Source organism: Stenella coeruleoalba (assembly GCF_951394435.1).
Source record: "Stenella coeruleoalba genome assembly, chromosome: 4".
NCBI classification, from domain to species: Eukaryota; Metazoa; Chordata; class Mammalia; order Artiodactyla; family Delphinidae; genus Stenella; species Stenella coeruleoalba.
The window spans coordinates 43,736,260-43,755,456 of record NC_137149.1 but is presented as its reverse complement, the minus strand read 5'-3'; the positions used below and the strand labels follow the sequence as shown (position 1 = coordinate 43,755,456).

Here is a 19,197-nt window from a genome sequence, read left to right as displayed (position 1 = left end):
GGTGAGACCTTGGCCGGGGCCCCAGGGTGGGGGCCTTTAAGAGAGGAGCAGCGGGCCCCTCTGTGTCCTTCCGCCATCTGACAGGCAGCTGGGAAACATCTTGCCCTGAAAGCCGGCGCTAACCAACAATTCTCTGTAAAAAGACTGTGCTTAAGAATTTAAGGGTAAATTGAGCACTGTACAGAGAATGAGGCCCAGGTATGATTCCCCCTTTTAAATGTAACACTTTGCATAACCCTCCTAATTCCCTGTTAGAGGAGGCCCTTCCCCTGCCCTTGAAGCTTAGCAATGATTTTAATGGCCTTCAACTGGGCCAATTTCAAATTATTTTCTGGATGAGCAAGGGAAACATTCAACCCAAGACAAACAAACAGAGTTCATGTGGATGGTTTGCATTCTGCTGAACTATTCTGTTTTTAATAACTGATTTAATAGCGAGCAAGTGATTGCCTATAATCTTAAACCAATCCTCAAGAACAATCCATATGCATGTGATGGTTGCTCGTGCACAAACTCATCTTTCTACATAAATCCGTGTAGCCATACCTGTATCTTTTATAGGGATATTTGTGTAGAGGAAGACTACAAGCCACACACAACTTTTTTTTTGAATAAATTATTGTTAAAAAATGTACTCTTCTCCTTAACCTGGTTGTAATATTGTGCTTTCTGTTTGTAAAATCGGACTCCTAAATGAGCAAAGAGAAAGAGAGAGGGAAAAAGCTGAATGCATTTTACATTAAAAGCAAATCTTTTTCTTAAAAAACGTCACATTGTGCTCCAGAATACGTTTATTAAATCTCCCCAAATATGTCCTCGAGAATTAATTTTCATTTGCTTTGCATTAACTCGTTTATTGAATTGGAATTCAGTCCTCATTCGAGGCAATTAATTTGAAGAGTGACCACACGCCTGCCCACACCCCTTCCAGAACACCCACATACATATGCTAAGTCCCAAGCCACCGATGACTGGATTTTTCTGCCTTTTTCCCTTTTCTTTTCCCCTTTGAGATATTTTTCCACTCTTGCCTGTTAAATACATGATCTGTCTTTTTGCAGGATAGCGACAACCTCTGGTGGGATGCGTTTGCCACCGAGTTTTTTGAAGATGATGCCACATTAACCCTTTCCTTTTGTTTGGAAGATGGACCAAAGCGATACAGTAAGAAAGAAGTTTATTTTCTCTAATATTCCCTCATTTTGCGCCCGTAAGAAAACCACAGGGGTCTTCAGAGAATAATACAGTGCTGACAGGCTGACAATAATCCCGGCCTCCTGCCTCTGATCAAGGCACTGTCACCGGGTGGCAGCCCGACTCGGCAGCAGGAGATTTCCTTCGAGGCTTAGGATGTTTGGGCATTTGCCAGTTTAGAGAGCGAGGCAAATGTGAACCAAGCCCCCCAGTGATAAGTGGTAGCTGCATTGTGGAGACTTGCCGTCCGTCTCTTCCCTGCGACCCTTCTTTGTGCTTGACAACACTTCACACCCAACGCTCTGCTTCCGAAGTTCCCTTTAAAAATATATCCTCACAATCACTGTATCAGCTGTATCCTTCTAATTCCCTCTTATCAATTATCTCAGGTATTTATTTTACAAGTGCTGTGTTTTCTTGGGGGCGGGGGAGGCCACAGCTGCTTTGAACACACACTTTGGGATTTGTGTTGACAGAATTTATAGTTCCTTGTCTTTCTGGCGAGTGATAACTCTGTAAAGGTCCTCAAATTACAGCCTGTGGCACCTTGGGTAACAGCTGATCTGTTCTGATTAGGTTCAGCCAACTTGTCAGAGATCAGATTTGCTAGTTGTGCTGTAAGACTGAGAGGCATAAATACGTCAGCACAAAGACAATTAATGTCCAGTTAGATCAGAGAGAGATGCGTTTTCAGAAATCAGCGTTGCACATGTGAAGGGATCTGTTTGTCAGAGGGTAAAACATCCCCAATGTGTCAAACACGGAGCTGATGATGGGACCAACCGCAGTATGTACAAATGAGTCGGTCCAGAGCATTGAGTAAATGATGGGTAATAGCACTCTTGATATATACAATGAAAAGATCTGATTGTTGCTAAATGTATTTCAAAGCCACTAGAGTACAACCAGTGCTTTTTTTTTTTCTCTTAATTTTACAGGACTTTCGATAACTTAGTATCTGGATCTATTGTATGATGAGTTGGTTAATTATGCTAATAAATAGATGGTGATTTTGCAAAAGTGGCGAACCGTGGAAAGCAGGACAGCTTGCTCAATTGAAACTCATTGCCGGAAGCATCTCTTTAGATTTGTATATTGTGGGCTTTCAGAGGCTGGGACATTTTTAATAAATATTTTGGGTGAGAGGGGCCGCTAGTGTGCCAGACAAGGGGCTTCTCCAGAATGTCTTTCCATTCAACATAATGACACCTGTTGCAAGCACTGGCAAGCCCACTTCATCGGGGGTCCTGGTAAGTTCACTCGCTTTCTGTGTGTGGGAGCTCCCAAGCAGCCTCACACCCTACAGAGTGGGAGCGTCGGGTACAGAAGCTGCCGTTTCAGAATTCCCTAGGGGATAAATGAACGTGGCAATCGAACAATTACTCTCTCCCCAAAAGCCTGCCGGATCAATGGTGAATAATTTCGAACCAAGCAGTCATCCATCCTCTGAGTCTTCTTATTTTTTTCTGAGGCATAAGCTCAGATAACTTCAAGTTATCATTGTTTTATGTTCCTGTGCTCTGTGTGTGTGTGTGAATCCGTCAGGGTCTGCTCAGGGAACTAGAATTACTAATAAAACAGATTCTCAATCTTCCTTCTGTCCACCCCTGACCCCAACATCATTTGGGGGTGAGGCATGATCAGTGCTTGTTAAGATCTTATATTCATGTACAGGAGTAAATGCCTGACTACGAGCCATTGTTGCCCAGGTTTCTTTGTTTCTCTGAACCAAAATATTTCCCGAGCGGCGAAGAGAAACAAAGATGATCGACAGTCTGGAGCCCAGTCTCATCAGCTGCTTTGCTGACAGCCTGGTGATGTGCACACGCTGCTGATGTGCGGGCAAGTGACAGTTGATTGACAGCCTAGGACCGGGAGATAGGGAAGATGAAGGATGCTTAGAACGCCTGACGCGCTTGCTGTTTATGCAGTGCTCCAAGCATCTCGCGGCCACCTTAACCCATTCACGGTCCAGGCACACTGTGCAGGGTGGGCAGGGAAAACACATGCTGGCCCTGGGCTGGGGCTGCAGCACTTCCTGGAGACCTTGCAGGGAGCTGAGAGCTTTGCATTTCTGAGGAAGAAAATAGGACTTGGCTATTACATTTGTGTATGTAAAACATTTCCCCGTATTGCTTTCATTCTAGGTACCAAGAAATATTCTAGATGAGGTTTACTTAATCCTTACTAGAAAAATCTTTTCCTTCTCCCTCCCCATGTCTACTTTTTCAGAGGGTTCCTCTGGCTCTAAGAGATCTTATCTCTAAGCTACCGTAAATCATGTAATATGTGTTTACTTGTTTATTTGTTGTCTGTCACCCCCTATTAGAGTGTTATCTCCCTGTGCACAGGGGCTTTGTTTTATTTATTGCTGAATTCTCAGATTAATACAGAAACCTGCACAACATAGGTACCCAATAAATATTCATTGAGTGAATGATTGAATGAATGAATGGACATTTGGGGGAAAGTTTATATCCCAAACAGAATACTGGCAAAACAATCCCTATACCGACATCCTTGGACTTACTTAAATGGGAAGAACTCAGTCCAAAGTGCTCTGCTGGTGTTTTCAAATAAGCTCTAGGATATGGTTGGATCTGTTTTAAGTTGCAGGGGTAGGGGGGACTCAACATATAATAATTCAGGAAATAATTATGTTGGGGAGATATATTACTCTTCCTTCCAGAAAGCTCTTCTGTATCAATCTTATTGCTCCACCCACCCCAGTCCTTACTCTCCTGATGGGAGTGGGCCCCCTCCTCGGGTGGGATATGATTGGGATTGCCGATGGAGACTACTGATGTCTTCCTAGAAGACCGGGGTGAGGTTTCTGTGGAGAGGGGCCAGACAGACAAGGTTACTGGACCATGTAGCAACTGGGATGTGTGTCCCTAAGGCCATGTGCCTGCCCCTGCCTTGTGGGGCTTCATGAAGTGTTCCCCCAGCAGCTGGAGAAGCCAACAGTCCAGGGAAGTGGTTTCTGCTTGGGTTAGGTGGAATCTCAAGTGGGGAAGAGGGCCAGGGGTAAGAGATTCCCTCTTGATCAGCTGGTCTGTGGTTAAAGACCAGTAGAGCTGAAAAGTGTCTTTCTGGAAATGGACCCTTCCTCGGTCCACAGAGCCCCAGCTGGTGAGTTATTAGACCTCAGGTTGACCGACTCCAGAGTCAGAGATGGGGCACCCCCGCCCCCCGCCATCCTATCCCTACACCTCCCACAGCTAAGAGGAGAGAAATGGATTCGTCAATTCACACATTCCAAGGAACATAAGTCACAAATAATTACTGTCTTATTTGATAGAGAGGGCAAGGCAAGAAGAGGAATGGGGTCTCAGCCCTCTGCACACTTATTTTGCAATTCTGAGTCCAGCGTGGTGTATGGTTTTCCTTCCGCATCTTATACAGAAGCAACCGTTCTTAGGTTGCTTGCTCACCATTAGCTTCCAGCGAGGATTGATTTTCCTCTGCTCCTTTTCTGGGCGTGTAGTGGAATTGTGCCCCACAGTCTCTGCGCTCCTGATGACCAGCACAGAACCTTTTGGGTAAAGGTACTGGTAACCGCCTCAGGAAACCTAGACCATGTCCAGGGCCACACTGGCCATGCTCTTCATCTATCGGAAATACATGGTTCCCAATTCATTCAGGGAATATTTCTTTGCTGGGAAAGATACATGGAGAGAGTCCTTCCGGGACTTCCCTGGTGGCACAGTGGTTAAGAATCTGCCTGCCAATGCAGGCGACACGGGTTCGATCCCTGGTCCAGGAAGATTCCCACATGCCGCGGAGCAACTAAGCCTGTGTGCCACAACTACTGAGCCCGCGCTCTAGAGCCCGCGAGCCACATCTACTGAGCCCATGTGCCACAACTACTGAAGCCCACGCACTCTAGGGTCTGCGTGCCGCAGCTATTGAGCCCACGTGCTGCAACTACTAAAGCCGCACACCTAGAGCCTGTGCTTCTCAACAAGAGAAGCCACCACAGTGAGAAGCCCGCACACCGCAATGAAGAGTAGCCCCTGCTGTCCTCCACTAGAGAAAGGCCTTGCACAGCAATGAAAACCCAACGCAGCCAAAAGAAAAAGAGAAAGTTCTTCTGTGTCCCGTGGCATTGGAGAGGCTGGGAGGCTAATCAGTGTAGTAGAAAGCTCACAAGAGTTCAGTGTGAACATTCCTGGGTCTTAACCTGTGCTTGTATTGGTAAACAGAGCCTCCATTTCCTTATCTGTAAAATGGCCATAAGAGTACCATCACTGGCTTGCAGTGAAAATTAAATGAGATAATATAATCAAAGAACTGCAGAGCATTTGAAGAATGTGGTAGTCAGCGTTGACTATTATTATTGATAACAATGCGTGACATTGGCATCACTACAGCTTCTGTGCATTGGAGAAGCTTGCCATTGGCAAGTGCTTATCAAGTACGTAGAGCTTGCTGGGCAGTGGAGAGCCTACAGACCCTTCTGATGGGCAATTCCTGCTGAACTGCAACATTGAAGAAATCACCCTCTCCCAGGCTTTCAACTGCAGAAACCCACTGTCATCACTGGTAAGTGATGTGCGAAAGGAAGGGAAGGGCAGTTGAGAATGTGTGGGTTCTGTGCTTTGGGGGTTAAAGACTCCAAACACTAAACTGTGTCCAGGTTGGTCTTGCTTTGGAAATTGGGGTGGGGGGGAGTTGACATAAATACTAAAATGCCATCTTATTTGGGAGCACTTCCTATTGGCTGTTTTTAAGGGAAAGGTGTGTGGTTCAGGCAGAAATTCCTGGTCTGAAACCTTGGTTTCAACCCAGCTTTGTCTTTTACTGCCTGAGTGATTTGGCCTAAGTCGCATTCTAAGCATCCGTGGCCTCATCTGCAAAGTGAGGGTTTGATGAGATGACATGTAAATTTCTTAGCAGAGTTTCCAGTGCCTGGAAAATGCTCCATAAATAGCTGTTGTTATTCAATTGAATTCCAATGAGCATACCTCAGCCTCTAGATTGAGATCCAGGACAGCTCAGATACAATCATCACTAATCCTTTAAATATTGTTTGTAATTTGAGGGTGTTGGGTCCCGGTAACTTCCCGTCTGACAACTGTTATTTCGTCTTGAGTTTCACATTCTTTCTGGGGTAAGGGTTTCTGGCAGAACTACACACCTTTATAGTCACATGAGCCAAAGACTATTCTTGTTTCCTCTGTGACTGCTGGGGGTTCATTTCACTGTCCAAAAGCAGAAAGTTGTTTTGGGATATGTCCTTGCTCTCCAAGATGTTTTCTTCTGTTTTCCTTAGTCATCGCGTCCCATTAGATATTTGAAGGACTGCACGTAGGCCCCTCTGTGGAGCCGGTTCTTCACAAGATGCTTATCTTTTACATTTTCTCTCCTATTTCCCTTTTTTCTGAAAGCTCTGATAGCACTGCAATATTGACAGAGTTCTTCAATTTTGTCCTGTAATATGTGTTTTTATGTGTGGTGTATTTGGATGTGTCCCCCTAAGGAAGAGAAATTCTACAAAGCCCAAGTAACTTGACTATCTCTGGTTCTTTTTTTTTCTTTTCCTGTCTTTTTATTGGTTCACCTTGTCCAGCTGTGTTTTTATTGTGCTTGCTATATAGGAATTCTGAAAGCATTTTCTCCGCACTTTCTCTTTCTCTCTAATATCATATTACATGATTAGAAATATATTTCTGGGCAAATCATTCCTTGAATCAGCATTTTGACACCACACTTAATAACTATTATGGCGTGAACGTGGGTATTTTTAAAAGCTACATGTGAAGAGCGTGCACTACAGCACACAGGGAGGAGGATTTACAAGGCCAGAATCTGCGCCTGTCTTTTCTATGGATAACACCTGTAAAGAGTCCACCTGAGATCTGGAAATGTACGGGTTTGTGCGGCCAGTGTTTAAAAACCCTTAGCTTCCTCAAGAGACATGTGCCAATTAGTCCAGGGGTTCTTCCTCTATAAAGCAACTTTGTTCCTCTGAAAAGTTTGCATTCCTTTTCTTTTATTCATTTATGGAGGTAGAGATCAGAATCACGGACTCTGGGTCCCTTTGAGCCTCTGCTTCACCAGAGCTGTGCGAAGTTAGGCCTATGACTTGATGCTGGGCATCCTGCCTAGATTTTCTTAACCTCAGTTTCTTTATACATAATGTCTAGGTGATAATAATGCCAACATCATAAGACACTTGTGAAGATTAAATAAGATTAAGTAACACGTACCTTAGCTTAGTGCTGTCTGGGAAAAACACACAATAAATATTTATTGCTTGAATAAATGAATGGATGAATGAATGAGTAAGAGAATGAGTTAAACCTATGATATGCCAGTTACTTGGAATTAAAATAGAGGATAGTTTCCATTACTTGTTCCATCATTTAGCGCATAGAAGGAAAATCTCTGGCTTTGGGCAAAGCCAGATCAGACTTGTCTTCCTTCTGTGGGGAAATCTTAACAATTTAATGACCAACTGGAAGAAAACTTGACATTATGGAAGATGATGACTTAAACAAGTCCCAAACTATTACAGTTGTGACACCTGTCTAACAGAGGGTGACGTTTCCATCCCCTATTTTGCTCAGAGAGCTAGGAGCTACTGAATACTTCTCAAGTGCCAGGCACTGTGCTAGGCACCATTGGGCTCTATGTCTTGTTGACTGAGGACCAGATGAAAGGAAATGAACTGTGGTTGCATTCAAAATTAATCCCAGAGTAAAGAATGCACCTCCTCAGAGTTGTCCTTGATGGTTAGTTACTGGATGAGTGTGGCATTTTTGTTACATAATGACATAGATGTCTTTGTCTCAGATGACTCTGGAAAATGCTTTCCTTTGCATGAGCTGCACTAAATGATTTCTAGAAAGCTCTGGTCTTTGAAATTGTGATTTTAGTGAGTGACCCTTCTCAACAGAATTCTTCATTAGGCTGGCAAGATCTGGAGTAAATTAAGTTAGGACTAAAGCAGACATTCATTTGAAGTTCATTTTTTCCTTCAGTCATTCATTGATTCATGCATTTAGAATGCACTGAATTCTTGCTTTTTGCCAGACATTGAGAGGGGTAGATAGTCTTGAGAGGAAGGAAGTTCATCACCAATTTTTTCATTTACTTTTAATTTCATTTTAATACAAACTCTTACCTTAAATTAACATAATCAACTAAGTAACTCAAAAAGAAAATAGTCTTGTAATATTAATGCAAAATCTGGGATTAGTTATAAAAAAGACTTGAGAGAAAGCCTACAGCTGATGGATGAACTAACAGACTTCTGAAGGGAAAAAGGAGCCTGAATCTCTTCCCATTTGTGGTTTCAAATTGATGATATCGAGTGTTGCAAATTGGCCGTGACAATAGATTGAGCAGACATCCCATTCACTCATCTGCTAATGAATACCACACGAATAATCACATGAGATAATGGACAGAAAAGTGCGTTGAATAAATGTAAAGTGCTATACAAGTTGAAGGTATAATTATCATCATACTTATAATTGATCTTTAGGATTTGGTGACTTTATTTTCCCTTTATATGTCAAGCTGTTAAGAAATCTGGGAGGATTGTTGGATCTTTTCTCATGGGGATAAAATTCATTGTCAAATATGCAGGCTTGAGAAAGTCAGACCTATTCTCAAGAGCTTGGTTGGGGGGTCTGAATGAGGTGCTAGCCAGGAAATAGACATCATGTCCATTTTTGAGACTCTGTGTGACTATGATGTCTGTGGGGTCCTGGCATGTACATTTCCTGACTCTTGGTTTCATGGGGTATATTCCTACTCTCATTAGCTTCCCTATGGTTCTCAAATCAAGAAGGCACTACCTCATAGTGGGTAACGGGATGAATGTGGCCAACTTTTCATTATCACAATGATAGGTAATGCTACTGGCATTTATTGTCTGGGGGCTGGAGAAGATAAATGTTCTGCTCAACAAAAAAATTACTGAGAAACATCTTACCTGACCCTCTTTACATCCAATTTACTCATCATCTTGAAGGTAGGGTTGCTAGATAAAATGTAAGTATACAAATGCAATACTTGGGACATATACTACAAAATTATTTGTTTATCTAAAATTCTAAGTTAACTGGACATCTTGTGTCTTTCTTTCTTAAAGCTGGCAGCCCTACTTGAAGGACCCCAGTTCACACTCAAATATGAAATCTTGATAACTCCAGAGCAGCTACAATGGAGTGTGAACATGATACATTATATGGAAAAAACTCTTAAGAGATTTACCTGGTCCTGTTCTGCACATGAGTCTTGCCTCTGCTTACATTCAGCAACTGGACTCATGAGTCCCACCTAAAGGATAAAATACCTTATTGGGGCGGGGGAGAGGTGTAGGCTAAAGCCTGCCTGAATTTAAATCCAAAGTTCATATTGCAGGCCCTCCACAGTTGACTATGCCACACTTGGGCAGGTGCTGAGCACACATGAGTGTGTAATATCATCTCCCTTAAAGGAGCTTACAGTTTAACAAGGGAGATAGACAATTAACTCTAATGCAACAGCATCCACAGTGAAAGAGTAGGGCAAAGAAAGTACTGTGGGATATAAAGAAGGTGATCAAATCTGCTTCCAGGAGAAAAAGACTAGACTGGTGAAGACTCCTTTCTAACCTAAAACCCTTTTGTTCCTTAAAGCCATGACAGAAAACACCCTACCACAGTACTTTGCAGATATAAGATGTTCAGTAAATATCTGTGGACTGAATAAATGATGCAGCATTGGTATATAGTATAAATATGACCCAAAGGAACTGATGATTTAGCCCACAGGCACATTACTGAACATACGGTTTTTCCCATGTTTCAGTAATTTTCCACCATCACAATCTCCAGTTGTAGCAACACATTTTGTGTTATAGAGTAACAGAAATGTCACAGAGCGATTTGGAAATTTGTCCACAAACAGAACCAAGACTGAGACTTACATTTAAATACCAAATCAAAATCACATCTACCCAACCTACAATACTAGGACTGATGGTTTTGTTTTGTTTTTTCTTTAATGCTTTGGGCCCTGGTTTAGTAGAGTATTTCACTACATAGCCTGCCAATTTTTCTGGTAAGTACAATTGTGTCATTAAATCTCATAGAATAAGCAGTCTTCAGCAACCATACATAAATCTTCTTATTGAACGGATCTTATTGGACATAATTTCAGTTGAAATATCTATGTATTTATTTAACCTTTCTCAAGGACTTTCCATATGTCATCTTTCTGTGCCCTGGTGATAAGAAGATGAATGAGCAAAATCTCTTGTCTTGGAGGAGCCAAAGGTCTAGTGAGCTATTGTTTCTAGGACTTGACTAGTAGCAGATCTTAGCCAGATTTTTTCTTAGTGATGCTCTCTGCCTCTGTTTATAAACCTGTTGTTAATAATGCTCACCACCACATTCTGAGATTCTATATCCAAATGTAAGATTGATATCATTTTTAACATAAAACATTTTGAAAAATCAGCGTCAAGTTGAGATGTATGCAGTATTTCCTTTGTACAGTATTGGTTTGTGAAATTCTTGTTTTGCGGCATGAGCTGATTGAAGCATCCTCCCCACACGCCTATGTTTAGTTTAATCTTCACTTTTGCTTTATGTTTTCAGGTTGTGAATGCACCTTATTTATGCATATGGGGTAAAATAAAGCATTTGTTGAAGCCAAGTTAAATTAGCCTTCTTCTACAACTATATTAATCAATGTTCATGTGGGTTTCATTAAGAATATAGAGGCTCGGTGACAAAATCACCCGTTAGGGTGTGTTTCATTATTTACTGTTTAATCAAGGTGGTTGAATTGGAGTATTTGAACTCAGGAGCTTGCAGAACTTGGTACCTTCATATACTTTGCTTTTATTATTCATTCCAAGAGAATCAGCTTCACCCAACCATTATAATGTGCTTATTTACTTTTATGAGGTTGGTCCTATCCCAATTAGTGCTACCTTTAATATATTCTTTGATGAGAACTTCCCTGATGCAACATTATCTTTGGCTTTTCAATAAGTCAGGAGGACTTGAAATTGACAACAATTGACACTAATAATCACTCTGAAGATCTGTTGAAGGAAGAAGTAAGGTCACCTAGGAGCATGGTAATAAAGCCATTCCCTTTTTACGAGACAATTTCTCCATATTATCTAGAGCAAACAGAGCATTACATTATTTTTACAGACTTTTCTAAAAATACATGTGTCTTACTTAGTCCTGCCTTTAAATTATATGGTTTGCAATTTGTTTGTCGTTCTTTTTACTTTAAAAAATACATCATTTTGCTATGCCAGAATGGGTTAGTTACACTGAGAACAATGAAGAGGTAAGAGTTCTTCCAGAATCTAATTATGAGGTAAGCCTAGTCAGTAATGCTTGGGAAGGTATTTCCTCACAGGCATACATGGTATCTCCATGTTACTCTCATATTCCAGATAAAAAGCAACCACTTAAGATGTTCTCAGTAAAAGACAATTTGTGTGTTGTTTCAGAATTAACGCAAGCTTTGAATATATTCCAAAAACTGAAGTTAGTTACCTGAGAGGTGTATTTGTCCAGGTAAAATTTCCCCTGGAAATGTTTGTCGTGTCATATATGTGGAGGAGTGCTAGCATTTGATAAAGTCAGCGACACTATTCAGTTTTCAACTGAGGCATTTAGGACAGTTCAACTTTCAAGATTTAAAAAAAGTTAATTATAATCAACTTTTTTAAGGTTGCCTGCATAAAATAACTTAATGTTCCCATGCTTCTTTGCTTCTCTTCAATGGGACCATAAGAGAAATGATAAACGGTGTTTGACTGATTATGTAAATAAACCGCTAATTATATCCTTTATAGTTCTCCACACTTGTAGACACTGTACCTGAATGTATTTCCTATAAAATGCTTTAGTACTTAGTCCCCTATTATTGTTTTTAAAGATGGACCCAAAATCAGTAATTACGAGCTTATCATTCAGGTTCACAGCAGTGCGGCTGCTATTCTTCACCTGATAATTACCTTGTTAAACTAATGTCAGATCAGCACCATGCCTTAGTTAAGAAAATGGTCTACGAGCCCCGTGCAAGCAGGCCCAGCTGTGAAAATATTAGAAGGTTTATTAAGCCCAGACACCTCTTCAGCATTGCCTCACTGACATTAGTTTCGGAAGTTCTAAGAAGTTGCATATTTCTCATTAGACGATCGTAATATCTTTCCTGAGGTGCCATGCATCTCTTGACAGTTGGTGCTTCCATTGTATTCTCCCCATTCTCAGCTCTGGGCTTTGTTGCCAACTGGGCACTGTTTAATGGGCATGATCTCCACTCAGAGCCTCCAGGAAGCACAGGGAAGAAGACCCATCCCTAGGGAAACGAGGAAGGCCTATGAGACTGTTTCTCTTCCTACTTTCGCTGGTTTTGAATTCCAGTTTTATTTATTACTTCTTTCCCTTTGGAAAGGAAAAAAAAAAAAAAAATCAAGATCCTCCACTATTAGCTGTGGTTTTGTCTAAAAAAAGACACAGTTACAGATTCCAGTTTTTAGGCCAAAATAAGTAATTCTTTCTATGATCTTCTAATTTGCAAAAGAGTCAGATTCTTAGTGGATTCTTGTCTTGGTGTTTTTCGAATGTGTCCAACAGTAACCTCCTGGATTGGTTAATGAGTTTAAATGACAAACATTCTGATAATGCTTTGCAGTTTATAAAATCCTTTCACAAATCAGGACCATCTGTAAGCTCGTGGAGGGAGAGGAGGGGCCTTATTCTTCTCTGGGGCCTCAGTGCTTGCCACTGTAAGGGACGAAGAGGGGGCCCATGGTTAATATTTGCTGAGCAGGATTGGGTGGCGGTATCTCATTCCATCCTTGCTATGAGACCAGAGCAGGTATTATATTGACCATTTGTACTGTAGAGATGAAGAAAGTGAGGCCCAGATCTCAGAGACTCAGGACTCAACTCTTCCGCCTTCAATACCCATATTGTGGCCCCTTTATCATCCCATTTACCAGCATCTTTTTTAAACAGTAGAGAATCTTTAAATTTTACCTGTTTGGATACGAAAAAAAAATCTAACCTCTTGCTCTAAATCCCGGAGCCTTTCTCCCTTCTCTCCTCATCCAATCCTCCCTGAAATAGCACAAGTTAAGGAGAATTAGTTCTTAATGGCGAATATATATCCCCAGCATATTTTTCTCTTCAAGTTATGTGCAGATCACTTCAATCCTTCCAACATTGCTGCCTCAAAGCTGACATTTATAAATTTTCTTTTTCAACGCAGTATGGGATCCTCCATATGTCTTCTGCAATAATTATCTATGTTTTCAGGGAATCTAAAGATTTATTTCCTTCCAAGTCCTTGTTGCTGGCATTTTCTCCAAGCCTCCAAAACTGCCAAGAGATGAACTTCAATTTAGAGGAACTGTTACATTTGTCATTGTGAATTTGCTAAACTTTGGATAAATTTGAAAATTTATGCTTATTCCCAAGGGGGCCCTGAGACTATCTTTGAAGCTCAGAAAGTTCACACTTGACTTCCTTTCTGCTGTTCTAAGTAAACAAGTCCTTAAATCTGTGCAGTCTCCCTGCCTGGGCTCTGGGTCTCTGTCATTGTCTAAACCTGGACACGTTTGTACTGCCAGCAACTCAGATGTGACTCACTTCTAGGTGTGGGGAAGGAGTCTTTTCCTGGGCTCGTGCTGCGGAAATCACACTCCATCTATATCTCTAGGATGATCCAATCAGAGAGGACCTTTCAGGGCTTCCCTGGTGGCGCAGTGGTTAAGAGTCCGCCTACCGATGCAGGGGACACGGGTTCGTGGAAGAACCCATATGCCGCGGAGCGGCTGGGCCCGTGAGCCGTGGTCGCTGAGCCTGTGCGTCCGGAGCCTGTGCTCCGCAACGGGAGAGGCCACAACAGTGAGAGGCCCGCGTGCTGCAAAAAAAAAAAAAAAAAAAAAAAAAGAGAGAGGACCTTTCAGTAACCCCTCACTTTAATAGCCCAGGCCTGTGAGACAGACAACCTTCAAATTATGACCTTGTCCTGTGGTAACCGCATGACCTTGATTGTTATACCCAGTCTCTCTGAGCTTCACCGTTTTCAGCTATAAAATGAGCATAAAGTCTCTCTGGCCACGGTAGGATGGTATTTATAAATAATACACATACAGTCCATGATACATGAGAGTTTATCAACAAGTAGTAGCTATTTTAATAGTTATTGATAGATAACATACCAAGAAGTTGAGTTGGCTTTGACTTGTTCAAGGCAATGGCTAGATTGTGATAGAGCCAGGATTGAATTCATGTCTCTTGATTCTTTATAAAACATAAGACTCCACTTAGTGACTAGCTAACAGTTCTATACTCCTTTTTTTTATTGAACAGAGTCTAGAAGTAACATGGTTTATAGGGACCATATATGATTTAATTTTGATCTTTGGATCATCTTCAAAATCAGAGTCAAGTGCAATAGGGAATGTCACTAAATTCTTTGAATTCAGTGCTGTGCAAAAAATTGGACATCATCTGTTGACCAGGTGTTTTAGTTTTCTGTTGCAGCATATCAGATGACCACAAACTTAGCAGCTTAAAAAAGCATATATTTGCTAGTTCACATTTTCTGTGGGTCAGGAGTCCAGGCACTAGCCAACTGGATCCTCTGCCCAGGGTCTCACAGGGCTGAAATCACTGTGTCAGTTAGGACTGTGACCCCTTCTAAGACCTAGGGCTGTTGGCAGAATTCAGTTCCTTGCAGTTGTAGGACTGAAGTTCCTGCTTTCTTACTTGCTGTTATCTAGAGACTGTTTACAGGTCCTAGAGGCCTCCCACTGTTGCCCAGCACATGGTCCCCTGCACACATGGAAGCTTGGTCTTTCAAGGCCAGTGGGAGAATCTCTCCTTTTGAATCTCCGACATTAAGGACTCATCTGATTAGGTCAGGCCCACCCAGGATCATGTCTCTCAATGAACTTAATCTGTTTAAGGACTTTATTTACATCTGCACAATCCCTCTGCCAGCTCATGTAACATAATCATGGAGTTATATACCATCAGTGTCACAAGTCCTACTCACACACAAGGGAAGGAGATAATAATGCATAGTGTGTATACCAGGGGGTGAGAATCTTGGAGGGGGTCATCCTAGAATTCTGCCCACCAGGGAAATGAGACAAGTACATAGTTATGATATAAGACTTCCTGGCAAATATCAAATAAGGGTAAAGTGCCCTGTGAAGCCCAAGAAGACAGATGATTTACTGCTAAGGGTCTTGAGAGGCATGTCAGGGACAATGGGTAGGGATTGGGTAGGAGGAGGTTGAGGTGAGCAGGGACAGTGAGGAAGGAAGAGAGTAGAAGAAGCACATCCTAGGGCTTCCCTGGTGGCGCAGTGGTTGAGAGTCCGCCTGCCGATGCAGGGGACATGGGTTTGTGTCCCGGTCTGGGAAGATCCCACGTGCCGCGGAGCGGCTGGGCCCGTGAGCCATGGCCGCTGAGCCTGCGCGTCCGGAGCCTGTGCTCCACAACGGGAGAGGCCACAACAGTGAGAGGCCCGCGTACCGCAAAAAAAAAAAGAAGCACATCCTAAGGGAGGCAAAGAAGGTATTTGGGGAAAAAGGTTCATTGTTTGGTTTGGCTGGAACTTGGTTCTAAGGAACTGCTCCGTGGTTTTTAACAGACATGAAACTTATAGGGAATGTGATGAGTACTGTCTGATTTCATGAGTGTCCTTTGCTTCTTAATGTACTGACTCATCAAGAAGGGAAGATTCTGGCCTGGCCATGTGTCCTTTGTTTGTAGGGCTCTGAATCCTCCCTCTGGTGACCCTTCAGGACCTTAGAAAAGTTGTTTCTACAGGTTCAGTGCTATAAGCTATATGTGAAACCAGCTGGAGCTGGCTAGAGCTTAAAGAGCCCAAGACCATGTTGTGTAAGAAACAGTGCTGTTACTCATTCATGTGTTTGTTGAACAAATATGTACCATGTTCCTCTGTGCCCTTCACTCTGCTTTTGCTCAGGAGATACAGTAAATAAGACAGCCTTAGCTTCTGCCCTCATGAGGTTTAGAATCTAGACTCCAGACAATTCTTAGATAATTTAGGCTTTAGATTGTCAAGGGATAAAGAGCTAATAAAGACACACTCGTTATGAATTAATTTCAGTTGTGATAAGTGCTATGAGCAAAATATATGGGATGCCATGAGAGCGAATCAGGAGCTTAAACCAATCTCTGCGGAGGTGGCAGTGGAGGTAGCGGGTGGGGGGGTGTCAAGATAAACCTCTCTGAGGAAGTTATAAAGGGTGAAAAAAATCTCAGAAATAAATGTACCTTGGAGAAGAGACAAATTAAAGTGAACACAGAGTTCTCATGTATCTCTTGGGCAAACATGGTAAAGAGGTTTTTAGATTTGAGATAGAATTGAATCAGCTTGAATGCTTTTCTTGTCTTTTTCTACCTGGGGTACCAGAGCTCATTCTTCAGAGCCACCTCTCTCCCTAGTTCCCTCCAGAGGATCGATTGCTCACTTCTCTCTGTGCCTGTGACATGTGACAGACACATCCATCGTGCCGTGGCTCTCATAGTTCATGGTTGTCTGCTTACACAATGCTTGGCTGGAACCTCACTGCTGATGTCCTCAGACAGTGATTACAGCCTCTTCATCTTTTCATCACTTATACCTAATACCTCACCTGACACCACAGTTGGTACTGAATAGTATTTGTTGAATGAATAAACCAGAACTAGTTGGAAGTGATGAATGTAACACGTTGATAGACCACCATGCTTTACAAGAAATATCTTTCCAAAAAATCAGTTTTCCAAAGTGAAACGTTCTGCCTCAGAATGAGAGGCAGAACTCACCATCCTTGGAGGTGACAAAAGTCCTGTAAATCTGGGTATGTGAATCAGAACTAAAATAGAATTTGAAAACCTTGATTATAACTACTATCAATTATCAAATTATGTTTTTGATCCTGATTACTTGAGAAAGTTGATACATTTTTAAAAGGGCTGAATTTAGGTCCACAGGTAGCATTTCTTTTTTTTTTTCGGTACGCGGGCCTCTCACTGCTGTGACCTCTCCTGTCGCGGAGCACAGGCTCCGGACATGCAGGCTCAGTGGCCATGGCTCACAGGCCAAGCCGCTTCGCGGCACGTGGGATCCTCCCAGACCGGGGCACGAACCCGTGTCCCCCGCATCGGCGGGCGGACTCTCAACCACTGCGCCACCAGGGAAGCCCCACAAGTAGCACTTCTGATTGGGAGAGTCTTTCCTGGCCGTGTATTTCTGAGATGTGCTCTGCATTTTTGACTCATTACAGAATGTTACATTTAGGATAGGGAGGATAAGATTTTTTTAAGTATAAATTTGATACATAGATTACATTAAGGAGATATTCCAAGTTGTCATTAGGACAGAAAATCCTGTTGAACTATGAATGAAAATATGCCTGTAGGACAAACGGACTGAGTAATTGTATCACTTTGTATAGAAGAAAAATGCCGATTTGTATACATCAGTAAAAGTCCTCCACAACATAATTCTCCAGTGGTAGAGACAAGCCTAAGGAGGGGGCATGCCCTAGAATTCCCTGAGTTATATTAGGCAAGTACCACATTAGCATGAAGCAAAAATCAAACTGATGCAGAAAGTTCAGGAGTTAGTGCCTGGCATGCTGATTTGAGCAGCCGGAAGGCCAAAGGATATGGAAGAACAATCAAAAGAACAGCTCACACTATTGGCGGCCTGGTGGGATTGATCCATGGGCAAAGAACAAAAGATGTGCGATGTAACTAAGTGACTAATAGCAGAGTACGCATCGTTTGAGACACCTCCAAGCCTCCAGGGCTCACGAGTGACCTGTTTAGGGCAGTGTAAGCAGGAATATAACCAAAAGCAACAAGACAAAAGAAGAATTTAAATAGCTGGGAGTCTGCCAGGAGAAGAAATGAGGAAAACTGCCTTCTAGAGGCTCAAAAACAAAGCTGATTTCTTTCAAATGGGAGATGTCCTGGTTTAGTGCTCATAAAACAAAACCAAGAAATATTTATTGAGACCGCACCATGAAATCTCTGGTAGCTCTTTCCTGTTTCCAATTCCAACCTTAACATTTAAAATTTTTTATTTCCACTGATCATACGTATTGAACCATGTAATCGCATGACTCCTTTATTTCATGTTCAAGGAGCCTCCCTCGTTTAATCCAAGTAACGAACACATCCTTTTCCAGTGCGTTTTAAATGATTAAAAGTAGGAAAATTTGAACTCAGATATAAAATGCAATCTACTTCATTAAAAAATAGTTTGCTTATGTATTTATTTACTTATTTTTGTTGAAGAATAGTTGGCATACAATGTAGTATTAGTTTCAGGTGTACAACATAGTGATTTGACATTTATATGTTACAAATTGATCGCCACACTAAGTATGGTAACCATCTGTCACCATACAAAGTTACAGCAATATTATTAGCCATATTCTTTATGTATTTTGTAACTGGAGGTTTGTACCTTTTAATCCCCTTCACCTATTTCACCCAACCACCCATTCCCCCTCCTCTGGCAGCCACCTGTTTGTTCTCTGTAACTATGTGTCTGTTTCTTTTTGTTTTGTTTGTTCATTTGTTTTGTCTTTTAGATTCTCCATATGAGTGGAGTCATACAGTATTTGTCTTTCTCTATCTGGCTTATTTTACTTAGCATAATGCCCTCTATGTTCATCCATGGTGTAGCAAATGGTAAGATTTCCTTTTTTGTGGCTGAATAATATTCCAGTGCGTATATATATTACATTTTCTTCACCCATTCATCCACGGATGGACACTTAGGCAGCTTCCATATCTTGGCTGTTGTGAATAGTGCTGTGCTTCATCAAAGGAGTTTCAGAAACTGACAGAGGGGTCAAGATTCAATATCCTGGAGGAAGGTTATTTTGGCGGTCCCTTAGACTGGTTTAATTAAAGAGACCCCATGTAGAAGTTTCATCTGGAAAGACTGGAAGTCTGTCTCTTTCAATCTCTCTTTCTCTCTCCATTTCTATCT

The 19,197-nt window shown here is 41.9% G+C and overlaps 1 protein-coding gene across 7 annotated transcripts in view; it reads left to right on the top strand.

Moving 5' to 3' along the window:
* Nucleotides 1-19,197, top strand: part of LDB2 (LIM domain binding 2) — a 387,893-nt gene that overhangs the window by 144,553 nt on the left and 224,143 nt on the right. For all 7 annotated transcript variants that reach the window (XM_079919739.1, XM_079919738.1, XM_079919736.1 and 4 more), the window contains one exon: nucleotides 1,062-1,164. In XM_079919739.1, coding sequence (XP_079775865.1) covers nucleotides 1,062-1,164 — 103 coding nt within the window. The remainder of the gene's footprint in view (nucleotides 1-1,061; nucleotides 1,165-19,197) is intronic.